The sequence below is a fragment of the Peromyscus californicus genome, unplaced genomic scaffold (assembly GCF_007827085.1).
Source record: "Peromyscus californicus insignis strain IS unplaced genomic scaffold, ASM782708v3 Scaffold_18__1_contigs__length_77618521, whole genome shotgun sequence".
NCBI lineage: Eukaryota > Metazoa > Chordata > Mammalia > Rodentia > Cricetidae > Peromyscus > Peromyscus californicus.
The window spans coordinates 11,849,964-11,866,312 of NW_026294480.1; the positions used below are offsets into that span (position 1 = coordinate 11,849,964).

General features: G+C 45.5%; 1 protein-coding gene across 4 annotated transcripts in view; it reads left to right on the forward strand.

Moving 5' to 3' along the window:
• The window catches only part of Trio (trio Rho guanine nucleotide exchange factor), a 313,159-nt gene that overhangs the window by 104,378 nt on the left and 192,432 nt on the right, over window positions 1-16,349 (forward strand). For all 4 annotated transcript variants that reach the window (XM_052743040.1, XM_052743043.1, XM_052743042.1 and 1 more), the window contains exons 2-3: window positions 3,553-3,627; window positions 7,802-7,916. In XM_052743040.1, the coding sequence (XP_052599000.1) occupies window positions 3,553-3,627; window positions 7,802-7,916 (190 nt within the window). The remainder of the gene's footprint in view (window positions 1-3,552; window positions 3,628-7,801; window positions 7,917-16,349) is intronic.

The following is a 16,349-nucleotide window of genomic DNA, read 5'->3' on the forward strand; positions in this document are numbered from 1 at the left end:
TTAACTCCAAAAGTACTTGTCGCTTGTCATTTAGTCCGAATCTGGGAAGCATCACTGTCCCCGGCCAGCGTTTCATTGAATTCCACGGTGGCTTCCCTGTCATTCGCTGCACTTTATTGCAGGTTTTATGTAACTTAAAAATGGACTGACTAAACGCCCCTGATTTGGGCCGTTGACCATCCCTGCCTCCTGGCCGGCCACGCTTTCTCTCCATTCTCCTCTTTGTGGTCCTCTTGTCCACCAGCAAGCAGACCCTCCTGGTCATAGAAGTAAAAATGTTGCTGCCCTCTGGTCTCTGGCACAGAAATGTGGTGTGGGTTCTCAGAAGGACCTCTTCAAATGGTGTTTGCAGCTGCGTAACCTTGCTGTGGCCCTAGGAAGAGGAAATGCTTCCAAGTGAAGGTCATTGAGTCCAGCAGCGAAACCCTTCTAATTCATGAATCAAAAAAGTTTTAGGAATTGGGCCCTTCTGTGGTGTGGTCTAGAACCTGTGGGGCAAGTAAAAGCCATTTATTTTTACTTTTTAAGAAAATTTATTTTTAAACAGCCGCACACTTTTGTTTTCATAAATAGCTCTCTCTCCAGGGAATGGGCGAGAACCTACCTTTTTGATCAGGGGTGCCTTTGTGGTTAGGTTTTTAGCCTTTTCTGCTTTTTATTGGGTTAGATGATCTAGTTGCTGCAGTTTTAGAACTTATCCATGCTTCTGAGTCTTATCCTTAGCGGGTGGTTTTTTAGAACCTGGACATGAAATTTAGAATAGTACTTGGTGACCATCATCATATTAGCCATACACTCAGTTTCTTTGTGTGGCTACCTTTATATTTCTTCTCTTTTTTATTTCTTCCCTGTGTCCCTTTTTCTGTGGAATAATCAACCAGACATCACAAGCTGGTGGGGATTGATGATCTGTCAGTGTTTGGACATAGGGATATGTAACAGTGAAAATGTAACACGCTTTACAGTTCGTCACTGGCCCCCTTGCCTTTCCGCTCAGGAAGACTTCTGTTTAATTGGATGGGGGAATTGGGGGACTGATAAAAGTCACTGACTGCAGCTCTGGGAAACTAAAGATGAGGTCATCGGGGAGCGAGTCTGTCGCTCACAGTGGAGCATAGGAAGTTGAGGTTTTTCTAGTACGTTTTTCTTTCTGCATATTGAGCTCAAACCAGTATGTTTTTCTTCCTGTGTGGTGGCCTGAAATACAGCAACTGTAACTTGCGTTATCCACTCCATCATGGCCATCAATAAACGGATGTCATTCAGAAGGTCATCAGTCATGGTCAAGAAAGCTTTGGAATTATGGCCCAAGTCACATAGCCCTTTCCTGATGTATCCTCAGCACTGGGTGGAGGGCAGTCTTCCGTTGGGGATTTTGTGACTGCTCAGGTTCTACAGGGCAGAGCTGAGGACAGCAGGCGGTGGCACTCACTTCTCTGAGGGTTTTGTCAGTTGGATGGGTCTGAGTGAGCATAGGCTTGTAAGACTGTGAGAACATGGGAAGTGTGCGCCCTCTTCCTGAACAGTGGGAAGGGACTTCTCTTGTCAGTCACCTTTAAGTTTGATCTACAGCTGCTGCAGATCTCCTCGTTCTCATGGGGCCCTGCAGCTTAGAAAACTCCTCCTAACCTGCCTTGTCTACAGTCTGGGTGGACTGTCTGCCGGAAGGCTGTCGTCAGACTGACGCTTTTGCGTCTCCCACACTGCCATCTTTACCTACCAGTGCACTCAAGTCCTCGCAGTGAGTCACAGTGACAGACAGAGATGTGGAGACTAGATTGCATTCATTCAAGAGTTTTGTAGGAACCCAGAATGAAATTACAGAACTCTTGGCTCAGGTGTTTTGCCCTCTAGAAATAAGCAGTTTCTCAGTCTGGTGGGTTGCCAGCACACAGCAATGGTGTGTTTGGAAAGTAAAGTGGCCTGGTGACCTGGAGACCTGAGCTCTGGGACAAGTTTATCAGTACCTGGATGGGTCATGCCAGAAAGTTCTCTCAGAGCTTTGGTCCTTGTCCCCTGCCTCTGTCTCCTGAGTGCTGGGATTAAAGACATGCACCACCACTGTCTGGCTCAAATGTTTGATTTTTCAGAAGAACCACCCAAAACTTGCTCTTCATATGCAAGGCTCAGGAAAAAGCTAGAAGCTTGGGCCACTGAAGTTGATACACTGAAGTTGAGTCTTCTTTTTCCCCCGATTTTCCATCTCTGTTTCAACTTCTACAGTACAACCCTGAGTATAACCTAGTTCTTGTTTTAATAGCACACCCCCCCCCCCCCCCGGCTTACACTGGGCCTTGTCCTCACGAACAGGCAGAATAAAGAAAAGTAAACTCAACACCATTCCCTTTTTCCAAGTGCACACTCCAATGCCTTGAGAGAGAATTGACATGTAGCCCAGCGTGGCCTTGACCTAGGGATCCTCCTGGAATCACAGGTGTGTGGAAGCATGCCTGGTTAACAGCATGCCTGGTTAGCGTCCATGTGTATATGGACATATCAAGGCTGGGTCAGTGCACACTAGAAATCCATTCATTTAATACTTTTAAATTCTTGGTCTACATCTTTTACCAGTTGGGTGGCCAAGATAACATTTACATCTTTCACCAGACATGTGACCAAGATAACATTTTGGATCTTTTTCTTGTACTCTTTGACAAAGCCAGAAAAATGGGGATGGGAAAGCTATCGTATTTTTGCCCCCAGAGTATCTGTTAGTGGTGGCAGCTGTAGTATTAGTTGTAATGGGCATCTCGCCTTAGACTGGTTACCTCTGATAGAGTCCAAGACAGTATCCTAAGGCCTGACCATGAGTAAGAAAAAATTGTATCCCCCATTCCTAGGTGAGCAGGCTGGGCATGTTTTAGCCAGAGTTCATTCTATTTAGATGTTAGCTTGTCTTAAGTTGCAGGCTGCGTTCTGATTTTATGTAACATAAAAATGGTTACATTTTTTTTCCTGAGATTTTCTGGGGTGAAGAAGAGTTAGTTTTTAGTGAGTGATTTTAGCCACCTCAGAAGTTGGAGTAGCAACGGGTTGCTGTAGCCATTGATATCCCTTTGCAGGGTACAACCCAAAAAACATAGAAAGAGAGAGCCAGTGTGGGTAATGCATGACCCCCTCTGTCTGCTGGGCAAGGGTTGTTACTAACCAGACTTGGAAGAGGAGACTTCGAGCTCCCCCTAGAGGCTTTACTGGGCTACGACTAGCAGGCTTCCCAGAAAGCTGCTAATGCTGCAGTTATCTAAATTTTACAAGGTTAGAATGAAGATTTGGCAAATGTTTGGGTTGATTGCATATTATGTCATCTGGGAACAAATTGTTATTGCTAGCATGGTTGAGAGTCTTTTGGAATACTGTCTGTGGACATGTGTAAAGACTGTTATTCATCATTAAAATAGAAGGAAATGGTGGGGTCAGAGTCTCATGTGTTCACACACGGTCATGTTTTTGATTTATTGGTTATGATGAACGTTGAGGTGTTGGCACTGGGTCGAATGGGCACTACACGTCAGTCAGGCAGCCCAGTGACTGTTTTCTCTCTGTGTCTTTCAGGGTTTCGGAAAAATGATGAAATGAAAGCTATGGATGTTTTGCCAATTCTGAAAGAAAAAGTCGCCTATCTCTCAGGTAAAATCTGACTTTCCAATCTGCTTTACTTGACTACTCAGAGTTTGAGTAAAGTAGCTCACTTGCCACAGCATATAAAAGCATCAGCATTTCGTGGACTTTAAAACTCTTTTATTCTTGAAAATGAATGCCCAAGGCATTTCTGAGGCCATGTGTACATCATAAGCCAGCGAACACTGCTGATGAAACTGTGTTCTGGCTGTCACTCTGCAGACATTGGGCTGCTTTGCCTGAGCTGTTACGTGGAACAGCTGCTTGTTAAAGCTAAACACCTTAGTGTCAGCAGTTGGGAGTGTGATTGTGTAGACATTCTCAGGAGTTTTTAACCTCTGTCTTGTCCCGTATGGCTCTTGATTCCCTCATCTGGGAGGAAAGGCTCCTGTCTCCCAGATAGATACCCACTCCTGGAGTTGTTAGAAGCCATATCTTCAGCTGGCTCTAAAGTCCTGGCAGTTTCCACCAGCTGATGCCCCCCCCCCCAAGAAGACACTTACCTTTCATTCCTAGCCCTCCCTGCACAGTGTGGAGGTGGACAGCCCAGGCCCCTTGCCTGTGTCCACTTTCTCCTCTGCACAAGGATGTCTGTGCTGCTGGCCTTTAGCGTCCTCCTTGGAGTCTGTGTGCAAGTTTACAAGATTGTAACAGTGAACATGAGCGAGACTCCCGTGTCCCTGGGTGCTGTTGCCTCGGTCCTCCTTCCACTGCCTAAAACAAGCTTGCTGTGCCAGCCTCATGTGGCCTCGAATGGCCTCTCAGGTTTAATGCGCGGCACCGTAACCACTTTGTTCTGGGTGTCCTAGGGGCATGTGCTTCTGTGTGTCTTTCAGATGCCGCTTCTGTGGCGTTTTAGCTAGTCTTGTCTCTGCTCACTCTTTTAGCCTTAAGACCGTCTGTTGATTTTTGAGAAGTGAATCTAATTTATAATAAATCTGCATGATTAGTAAAGAGTGTAAAAGTGCCCAGAAAGAAGGGGCTTTGAGTTGTTGGAAGTTCTTAGATATAGATAGACAGGCAGTCAGATAGACAGACAGACTGACTGATGACTCATGGATTACAATCCACTGAGTTTTGAAAGTCATGTTTATTTACTCTTTCCAAGTCATTCCTGATAATTTGTATAATGGCTTATACCAATTTGTAAACTACTGGTTTTGTACTTAAAGTTGGAGTAACTAAAAGATTGTACTTGTGAATCCAAGAGGCATCATGAGGAAGTTCCATAGGTCCATCTGTCTGGAACGCAGAGCCTGGGTCTGAGAAGAAAGCCCTCTGCCCTCTGCTCCTGGGCACCACGACCTCTGTTGCACCACCCTGCTCTTCCTGGAAGGGCAGGAGGTGGGCGCTTACAGACAGGTGGATGGATATGACTGCTGGGTTTTATTTGCCTCCTTTCCCTTATTAGGCAGTTAATTCAGAATTTATTACCATGGCATTTTTATTTAACTTACTGTCAAACTCAAACCTTCTTGCCTTTTAACAAATCAAAAAATAAAACCACCGGGCTTAGGAATTTCTCATAAATCTTCAGTGAAAGTTTAATTCTACAAAGGTAGAGCTTTGGTGGAGAGAGATGGTTCGCAGTGACCGCAAACGAGGACAGAACATTTGAAATGATCAAGGACAGCAGAGCATTAACCAATTGTGCAAGCAAAGTATAGTGAAGAGGTGTTTCCACACTCTTAGTACTTTCCAGCTCCTGCCCGGAATTCACTAGGTCACGTGACAATTTGAGGCTATTGTTACCTTGAATATGAAAGGAGGAGGGAGAAGTTGTAAAAATAAATTGATTACGTACACTGTAATTTTAGGAAACGTTCCAAAGAACGAATGGATTCTCAGAAACAATTTTTACTTCTAACTTCAGTTATCTTTTTTTTTTTAAATTATGGTATAGTTTTGTATACTGTTACAGTGCTTTTAAGAGTAGAGTCAGTGTGGCCACAGGCTGTGCAACCATTACCATGGCCTACTTCTAGTACATCTTTATCTTTCTCAAAGAACTTTCCTCCACCCTAGAAACCACTCATCTACTTTATCCTGTGACTTCAGTTTGTATCATATTAGGGAAGATTGTGGCACTCCTGCCAAAGCACTCCATAAATTGGCGTTATGTTGTGGACCTTGTCATTTGGTAGGCAGGATGGCCAATCCCTAGAATTGTAAAACAATTATAACAAAAATAGAAGTGCTCTTAATTACAGTGCCTTGTCTGGGCCCAAATCCGATACTGTAATGGCTTGTACCAGTTTGTAAACCACTGGTTTTCACTTGAAGTTGGAGTAACTAAAAGAGTGTACTTGTGAATCCAAGAGGCATCACCAGGAAGTTCTGCAGCTCCATCTGTCTGGAACACCGAGTGTAGATGTGAGAAGAAAGCCCTCTGGCCTTCTGCTCGTGGGTACAGAGACCTTTGTTGCACCACTCTGCTCCTCCTGGAAGGGCAGGAGGTGGGTGCATACAGAGAGATTGCAAATTTGAGGGTAGCCTGGGCTACATAGTGAGACCCTGTTTCCAAGTAAAAGGTTTCCCATAGGAACGGAACAGCCCTTATTAGTTAAACCTAGTTAGAGCTAGAAGGGCTTTAATAAAGGTGGGCCCAATTTTGATGAGTTATTCTGAGATATTGAGATACACTTATTTGGTTGATATCTCTAAAAGCCAGTTAGAATTCCTTGAACTTGAACATGACCTCAAAATACACATTGCTCTTAAGACAGCAGCATATGACTACTTTACATGGGTTAAGTGAAGTTAATTGATACATCTCCATGATGTTTAACGTTGGGGATGGTGGGTTGAAAGATGCCCTCCAAAGGCCAGGGGTTAGCAGTGTGGTGGTTTTCAGAGTTAATTAGGCCATGAGAGGGCTCCTCCTCATGAATGAGATGAAGGCCCTGGTGAAGAGAGTTCAGTCTGACAGCACCTTGACCTTGGACTTCCCAGCGTACAGAAGCAGAAGCAAATAAATTTCTGGTTTCTATAAGCCACCAAGTCTGTGGCATTCTGTGAGTGCACAAACAGGGAGACTGAGTCTGCCCTGGGTTATGGTTGATATACCCAGTGAGACTCCATTGGAAAAACTTAATTTTTTTATTTGCCAAAGGTATGGATTACAGATAACTTCTTGGTTAGGGGTAGGACCCCACGTCCACTTCCCCTCTTAGTGCTGGGACCCTATCTGGCTCTAATCTGTGCAGGTCTTACATGTGCTGCTATAGTCTCTGAGTTCATGTGTGCCTCAGACCTGTAGGAAAGATGCTGTTTTCTTGAAGTCACCTGCCACCTCTGCCTCTTAGACCTCTGCCTCCTTTTCTGTATTGCTTCCTGAGCCCTGAGGGGAAGGGTTTAATGAAAACATCCTGACCAGAGCAGTGAGATGCCACAGATCCCAGTTTGTATAAGGCCAGTCATTGTCGTGATGTTTGAAGAACATTCTTGTTTACTTTTTAAGGCTGAGAGAGTAAGATTTCCCTTGGTAGAAAAAAGAAAATTTAGAATGCAGGAGACAGAAGAAAAGTGTAAGGGAGCTAGAGAGAGAGGAGAGTGAGAGTGAGTGAGAGAGAGAGAGAGAGAGAGAGAGAGAGAGAGAGAGAGAGAGAGAGAGAGAGAGAGAGAGGAGCTAGAGAGAGAGGAGAGTGAGAGAGAGAGAGAGAGAGAGAGAGAGAGAGAGAGAGAGAGAGAGAGAGAGAGAGAGAGAGAGGAGCTAGAGAGAGAGGAGAGTGAGTGAGAGAGAGAGAGAGAGAGGAGCTAGAGAGAGAGTGAGAGAGGAGAGTGAGAGAGAGAGAGAGAGAGAGAGAGAGAGAGAGAGGAGCTAGAGAGAGAGGAGAAAGAGAGAAGAGGTTAAGGTAAATAAAGCAGTTGTATTGGAGTACCAGAGTCCCCACCTCTTCAAACTTAAAGAAAGGGGTTCTTCCTGTATATTAGAAGAAAAAGACAAGGTCGTCTGTGATATCTGCCAGTTACCCTTAGAACCCAGGACTTTTCTGAGTCCCGTGAGAACACAGGTGGGCAAAGACGGCACAGACGCTGGAGTTTGTAAAACCCTTTCTGACTCTGTGGTGGGTTTAGCTGCAGTTCCCAGTGGATGGCTGAGGTTGCAGGACATGTGAGGGCATGTAGAAAGTTCTGTCTGATCTCGCCTCACCTAAGCGTGTTCCCAATGTTTATTTTGTAGGTGGTAGAGATAAGCGTGGAGGTCCCATTTTAACATTTCCAGCCCGCAGCAATCATGACAGAATACGGCAGGAGGATCTCAGGAGACTTATTTCATACCTAGCCTGCATTCCTAGGTAAGTTCTGGGAGACTGCCTTGTCAACTTCTTCTGCAGTTACAGGAGGTGTGACCTGCTCTCTAGAAAACCTCTATAAAGAGCAGGTCTAATTCCAAGGAGATCAAATGTAAAATTAAGTTATCACCTTTATTTTTATTGCCATTTTTATAACCATTATTGAATTACTCAAAACACTCTGGATGAGGAACTAGACGGCAGGCTTTTATCAGTGCAGGGCATTGAGTGTTCATGGTGGGTTTTGCATGCTCACTTAGCTGGGATTCTAGGATCCCACACTGCTGGATTTTTAGAAATTTAGAAACCAGGTGGTCTTCTTTAGTGAGTCCAATACCAAGGAAGGTCCAGTTGCCTGGATCATTGGAAACTTGTTATTTTTGACAACCTGCTTTCTTATGCTAAGCTTCTGTGCATTACAGATACTCTTTTGACTTGTATCGTGAAGTTTGTGAGGCATTAAAAATCCTTATCAGCTAATATACTGGCTTACCAGTTTGGAAACCCCATTAAATCGGAGACACTGGTGATAGGGAGTGTTTTGGTGTGGATGTTGACCACCACCGAGGACAAGCACTGCTCTGTTTCCCAGGGAGTCTGAGTGAGGAGCAGTGAGTTAGGAGAAACTGGCCTGCATCTATACCCGTGGAAAGTGCAAGCTCTGATTCTGCCCCAACCCGGGGGTGTCTGTCTCGCTTGTACAACTGACGATACAATGGGTCGAAGAAGTTTGTTCCTGTATGAAAATCTTGACTTCATTATTCCAGTTCGCTTTTGGAAAACAGAGTGAATTTAAATATAATCTAAGGGGAGAGCCATGTTGGATATAAGAGGGGTGTGTGTGGAAGGTTGGATGTTTGCCTCCCTTTGAAGAAGGTAAATCCTTAGATGTTTACATCCTGAGAAGCACATGTTACAGGGAAGTATGAACTGCATTAATGGTCGAGTGAGGAGGTGTTTTCAAGGAGCCCAAATTAGGGTGCGGAAAAGTAGTAGGACCTGGGATGGATAGTAACTTTCAGAGACCTGTCCTGCAACAGAAGAGTATAAAATGTCAGTAGGATGGTTGGCCTTCTCAGCGTGGCTGGATTTTGAATCACCTAGGAGACACACCTTCAGATGTATTTAGGAGAAAGTTTCAGGAGAGGTTTAGTTGAGGAAGCGAGACCTTCCCTGTACATGGGAGGCACCATCTTGGGTACCTAGAGCAAACAAAGGGAAGAGGAGCCAAGAGACCCACGCCAGTGAGATCTGTCTCTGTCTCCTGATGAGTACGGTGTGTCTGGCTGCTGACAGGTGGAGTCACTCCTGTCACTGCCCTCTTCTGTTGTTGACTCCTGCAGACCACAAGTCAGGACAAATCCTGCCTTCCATACATTGCTTTTTCAGGATTTTGTCACAACAGTGAGGAAAGTAGCCAATACAGAAGCTTGGGATAGCAGAGGCGCCTCTGCTGTGGCTGCCTGACTGAGTGGTCAGGCTGTTGAAACTTGTAGGACTGCAGAAGTGTAGGACAGCAGGTAGAGGACCCTAGAATCCCGTAAGCAGCACTCAATTGGACATAGTAGTGGGGCTCCAGGAGACCAGAATGACCGATGTAAAGACGATCATGGGGTTCCATGATGGAATAAGGATTCTAGTATGAACTGGGATAGAGGTTATTTGTGACATATTGTGGCCAAGAATCTGGCTGTGCTCTGCCTGTATCCTGAAAACTTGAAGCTGAACTTCCAGTGAGCTTAAGTTATTTGCCAGAGGAAATTTCAGGACAGTGTAACCTCCAGGATGTGACGTGGCCACCGCTTCCTGAGTCCATTCATTTCTTGGTGAGGAAGAAGAGGAGCAAGAAGTGAAAACGTGCAGTTAGCTGAGGAAGACGGTGAGACAAGTGTCAGGGTAAGGCAGGAAGACGGCCCCTGGCAGAGAGACCATGGAGAAAGACAACTCCACGGCAGCACTCATCCCTCTCTGCTTCCCGATGGCCCGCAGTGCACCCAGCCTCCTCTTGATCTGCTGCCATCAGCCAGGATAAGAACTCTCCTTGCTTCAGTTGCTTTCGTTAGGTTTGAGAAAAGTGACTACTGCTGTTGATGTCAGTGCCGTGGGTTTGAGGTAAACGGAGTCCTGCAGGTAGAGCTGATTGTCATCAAGTCGAACAGCCTGACTTGAACTCCTAATACTTACATAGTGGAAGGAGGGAACTTTATACAGTTGTCTTCTGGTCTCCCTGAACACACACCTACACCTACAACTAAATGTTAAAAAAATTAAGAAAAAACTTTTTAAGTTGAAGTACTAAAATATGTGATGTATGACTATCCTTCCCTGCTTAGATCGATGCCAGGGTAGGTAGTTGTGCCCTCTGATACCAAGCGTTGCAATAGACAACAAAGTCAGCTTTGCCCTTGATGGTACAACCTGCTGAGGAGATTCTTGACTTTTTCCATTAAAATATTCATTGGAATACAGTCACTATGTGTCTGCAGTGACCAGGTAACAGAGCCTGCAAGGGTGGGCTGTGACTGTCTCACAAGGGTGGAGCACATGCTTAGCATGTGCAGGGTCATGGGTTCCATGCCTGGTACCTGAAATTGAATTTAATATTCATTCAGGTGACTCAAAAATAATTGAGCAATTGGAAAAGTACATGCAACTAATAATTGGTTATCTGGTTACAACGTCTGCATTGGTGTAAGTGGAAAAGGTTTACTTTTCATTGATATTATTGTACAACCAGTTCAAGTACATTGTGGCTCATCTGGGTGACAGACCCTTCAAACAATATTTGCGCGCGCGCGCGCGCGCATGTGTGTGTGTGTGTGTGTGTGTGTGTGTGTGTGTGTGTGTGTGTGTGTGTGTAGAATTATGAGCATACATATAGAAGTAGAACAGTGCAACGAGCACCCATGCACTTATAACTGAGTTTCACCATTTATCAGGTTTTACCAATCTTGTTTTTCTCCATAATTTGCCCCTGGAGTATTTTATAACACCCCAAACATCAGGTAGTTTCTCTCATAAACACTTGAGTATGTTTGATGATGCTTCATGTACTGAATGATGTCACTTCATTTCATTTCCTTGATTACTTTTGTATTTACAATCCCAAGTGACAAGAAATAGCATTTTGTTTGGCTTTGTTTAAAGAGTAAATTAACAAGTAACTGATGTATTTGCTGAGCAATGATGGAGAAAGCTCTGTGGTGGTCCTATTGGAGAGAGGTGGATACAGCCTGAGTCCCCTCTCCTCTGAAGTCCTTCAAGCTCCTGGGAGCACTCCAGTACAGACGTCTGTTTCTTTATAGATAAATAGTAGGATCAATAAATGCCATCAGCAAATTAATAGTGTGGCCATTTTCTTGGACCTAGAGGTTTGCTTGTAATACAATTTGCGTGATCATTTGTGAAAGGTTGTGAGAGGCACAAACCTGGCTTTCCCTTTGTCTAGGTTCTGAGGGCCTTTGTGACTTCTGTCTATTCCAGCAATACTCTTCTGAGATTTGAAGATAACCCTCGGCTTAGCTCTTGGCCAGGTAGTGTAGGTAGGGCTCATGGCCATATGTGAAGTGTGCTGATGGAGGCCTAGGCTGATGACCTGGGACCATTCCTCAGTGACTGCTGTTGGCTTTCTGATACGTGAAAGGTGGTGATAACCAGCCTATCTTCGGTCACTGTGAGTGTTGAGTAAGGTTGATCATGTGCACCTCTCACAGGGGTTGGTATGTAGTAGCTGTCTCAGAAATAGTGCAAGAATTTCTTCCCTCCGTACTCGCTCCTCTGTTTCCCCTTCGGCATGGTATTCTAGGTAAACTAGACTGCAGTCTTTGGCTGCAAGTCCCACCAGTGAACATGAATGTGACCTGTGCTCCTGTGGTGTTTGGGTTACCGCTGCTATCCCCTTAAAAAACATCAACAGTTAGAGACTTGCCATGCAAGTGTGACAACCAAAATTTGTACTCCCAGCATGCACAAGTGTCAGTTAGGTGTGGTGGCCTACTTGTGATTCCAGCCTTGGAAGGCTGAGCTGGGGATTCTCAGAGCAAGCTGACTAGTGAGACTAGCTGTATCAGTGAACTCTGGGTTTGATTGGGAAACCCTGCCTCAGTGAGTAAGGATAGAAGTGAGATCCAGGATGGTTCCTGGATCAACCTTGGCCCTCCACATACACATATGTGTACATGTGTACATACAGCGACCACATGCATACAAACATGCACATACAGACACAGAAGTGGGAAAGGAGAAAAAGCCAACAGTTTGAAACCACAGGGTGAGTCCACAGGACCAGTTTGAGGTGACTTTTCCCACCCATGCCTGGAGGGGCACTGGCAGCGGAAGTCTGCATGGCATCCCGGGTTCTACAGGTGTGAAAATAGCCTTCTCCGTGGCTTTTGCTATTGCTGCTTGAACTTTATCCTGTGCTCCTAAGTTCTAGAGTGGTTTTCCTCATTTAGGATGTTTTCTAGAAGCTAAACTGATGAGCCCTCCTGTCTCCCTGACTCTAGTTGCTCATAAGTAGTGTGAAGACCGTTAACGCACTGATTTGAGAACACTCAGGAAGGCTTTCTTCATCTCAGAACTCAGGAAACTGGGCTTGCTTTTTCAAAGACCCATGTCAGAAGGGGCCTAAGTTTTATGTAAATTTTTGTTTTATAGATGATATGAGTCTCTTAGGTAAAACTGCTAGAGGAACTAGTTAAAGTCACATTTTCCCACGATCAGTTCCTGTCTTCAGGAGACGGGGCCAGGAGGCCAGGCTGCATGTGTCCCTTTGATCATGGTGTACAGCAGTTAGACTTAGGGGTGTTTGCAAGTCACTGCTTTCCCTGGGATACATGGATTTGGACGTGAAAAGAAAATCACACCACAAAAGACTCTTTGTGCCCAGCTCAGCTCAAGTTCTGCGATTACCACTCACAGAAGCCACTGGGAAAGCTACTGGGTGGGGACACTTTGAAGGTGGCGGAATCGGAAGAGTTAATCCTTCTGTAAGCCATGCCAGCCAAGCATGGTACCTTCTAGTTTGTTCTCCGCTTGCGCCTGTTGTTAAGCCTGGGGTTATAAAGGATCCCTTTTAAGCTCCTTTCAAGTGGAGGGGCTTTACAGTTTACGTGTATACTGCCTAGGACCATGCTAGGAGAAAGACAGGTTGGAAGGTAATTTTAATAATATCGTGGTTTAGTGAAGAGTGATAGATGAAATGTAGTCTACCAAACAGCCTGTGGTAAAACAAACAAGATGGATGGCTTCTGTTTTCTGTGGTCCTGGAGTGGGCTGCTTCAGCAGGGTATATGCCTCTTTTGAGATGTAGCAGCTAGGCATGCCTCCTCCTGGGCCATGGCTACCCTAGCTCCTTCTGGATCTTTGCTCTGTCTATACACAGGAACCTTGGAGGATCACAAACCCAGTTAGAACCCATGGAGACCCCAGGATGCTTAATGTCCGTGATCTGGGGACATTAGGCTTGAGGAGTGGGGCCAGGAAACAGCGATGCCTGTACCTGTGATATTGGCAGCGTTGTGGCCCTGGCCCTGCCTGGGATGGGGAGCAGGGAGAGCAACAGTGTGAGAGCTGGAGCCACTTTTCAGCCACCATCAGCTGATCTGTATACGGGGAGTGTATGGGAGTGTATTGGTTACTTTCTTATTGCTGTAGCCAAATACCCAACAGGAGACGATTTTTTTTAAGGTTTTTTTTTTTAAGGTTTTTTTTTTTGTTGTGTGTGTGTGTGTGTGTGTGTGTGTGTGTGTGTGTGTGTGTGTGTGTGTGTGTGTTTGATTATCTGTATTATGGGGTGTGCAAGCAAGAGCAGGTGCCTATAGAGACTCATGATAGTGGGTCCCTGGAGCTGGAGTTAAGGTGGTGGTGAGTTGTTTGTTGGCTGTTGGTGCTGGGAACTGAACCCGGGCCCCCACTGCATGAGTGTATGTGATCTTGACCACTGAGACATTTTTTAAGCCCCAGGGTTGATTTTAACTCATGGTTTCAACTGGTGTCAGTCTGTCAGAGTGGAGAGGGCTGCCGGAGCAGAGCATTTCACATCATAGTGGCAGGAGGGGAGAGAGAGGATACAGGAAAGGGTCAGGGCAAGATCCAGCAAGGATTGTGTTAGTAACCTGCTTCTTGGAATAATATCGTCATGATGAATTCATCAAGGGATGAATCTGTCCATTAGGGCAAAACTCTCATGTTCTCGTCTGGAAATCCTATCAGATACTGCAAAAGGTATACTCTACCTATCCCATTAGTTCAGTTAAGTGGACAAGGTTAGCCAGCACAGGGTATTAGGTTATTCATAGCATTTTAAAACTTCATTAATGTTTGGGTTGGGTTGTTGCTTCCTTTCTGTCGCAGTGGTGGAACACCCTGACCACAAGCAACTTGGGAAGGAGTTTCTTTGGCTTACACTTCCTGGTCATAATCCAGCATTGGCAGTCAGGACAGGAACTCAGAGCAGAGGTCTGGAGCAGGAACCATGGAGGAACGCTGCTCACTGGCTTGCTCTCTGGGTCATGCTCATCTAGCTTTAGTATACAGCTCAGACTCACCCTCCCACAGAGTGCTGGGCCCTTCCACACCAATCAAGAAAAGTCCTCACAGACATGCCCTTGGGCCAGTCGGAGCTGGGAAATCCTCAGTTGAGCCTCCTCAGGTGACCGTAGGCTATGGCAAATAGACAGCTAAAGCTAATTAGAACAGGTGAGAAGCAAGGCTGTTGGGCCATCTGTTTCCTCTCCTGGGCTTTAACCACTCTGCTCTTGTGCCCGCAACCAGGGCTCCTTTGAGTTCTACAACAGACACTTCTGGGATATTTATGTGACACACCTTCTAGAACCATGTGGGTGTCCTGTTGAACTTTGCATTTGTGAAACTTTGAAAACTAGTTACTGTGATGGTAGGAAGCAGCACCAGGAAGGAAGTGAGGTGCCTGGAGGCACTGGAGGGGGAAGGGCAGAGGGAGGGGAGCCACGCCTATGGAAAAGAGAATGAAGTTAGCTGTAGTTGACATTTGCTTTCTTTGTATTTTAGCAATATCTAGCAATAACAATCTTCTGGACTTTCAGTTGAAAGTAGTTTTGGAAGGTGATTGTACAAGGCAGAAATCGTAAAGGTAGAGTATTTGTTAGGTGCAGACCTCCCTCACAGCCTCACTGAGAATCCATCAGGTCTCAGGTATGTTTCCCAGACCTGTAGGCTAGTCTTTACCTGGCTGTAGTTTGTTGCTGTCATTCACCCAAAGTGGACCATTGGAGTCTACCTTGTAATGATGGGTTATAGTGGTGTCTTACCTCTGGGGTTATTTGGAAGCCAGCACCGAATTTTTATAAATACCCTTGATATTACATCGTAGCAAGAAGCATGCTTTTCTTCTTCTTCAAGGGTATTGACTCTCATTTTTTGTTTGCTTTTTTTGTTTTACTGGTTTTGTTTTTGTTTTTGAGACCAAGTCTTGTGTAGCCCAGACTATCCCAGCGATGCAATATATAGTTGAGGATGGCTTTGAACTTATCTTCCTGCCTCCACCTGCGAGGTGTGGAGAATACAGATATGTACCCCCACATCTACTTTATTGAGTCTGGCAATTGAACCCAGGGCTTCCTTCCTGTGAGACAGACACCCCGCCCACTGAGATACGTCCCTAGCCCTCCACATATTTTTAATATTTATTGCAGATGTACATCATATAGACTTTCTATCTTCTCCAGTGTTGAGATTTAATGAAATTAGCAACTGCCCCCTTTCTTTCTGAGATGGGTCTCTTTTTTTGTTTTTTGTTGTTGTTGTTTTGTTTTTTGTTTTTTTTGAGACAGGGTTTCTCTGTGTAACAGCCCTAGCTGTCCTAGAACTACCTCTGTAGACCAGGCTGGCCTCAAACTCACAGAGATCCGCCTGCCTCTGCCTCCGAATGCTGAGTTCAGAGGCTTGTGCCACCATTGCCCGGCTCTGAGGTGGATCCTGCTTGCTGCCTCTGCCAGTCTCATGCTTGGCTCCAGTGACCTCCTTCCTCAGCATCCTTGTGCCAGAGCTGCAGGCACTGAACACCATGTCTGGCTGCCGTTGAGGAAGAACATGGTGCTCCTAACACAGTCTTGATTTGTGCCAGGAGCTAGCATTGTTACCCACTACCACATTCATACTATCTCTGCAAGCAGAAGTACTACACGCACAGACCTAGATTTTCCTCACAGAGCGTGCCAAAATGATGTCACCAACCCCCTTAGTGGACAGGGTTGAGAGCAGAGACCACAGCCGGACTTTGCAAAGCTCCCAGCATTACCACCCAGGCCAGTGGGTTGTTGACTTTGCTTGTGGTCTTAGGAGTCCTGAAGTAGCTGCGGTCCCTAACCTGGGCCCTCCACGCCACACTGAGTTTGTAAGCCCGTAGTGCTTGCTGCCCAGGGGCCTTCGTCTGTCGTACTTACTAAACTAGTATGT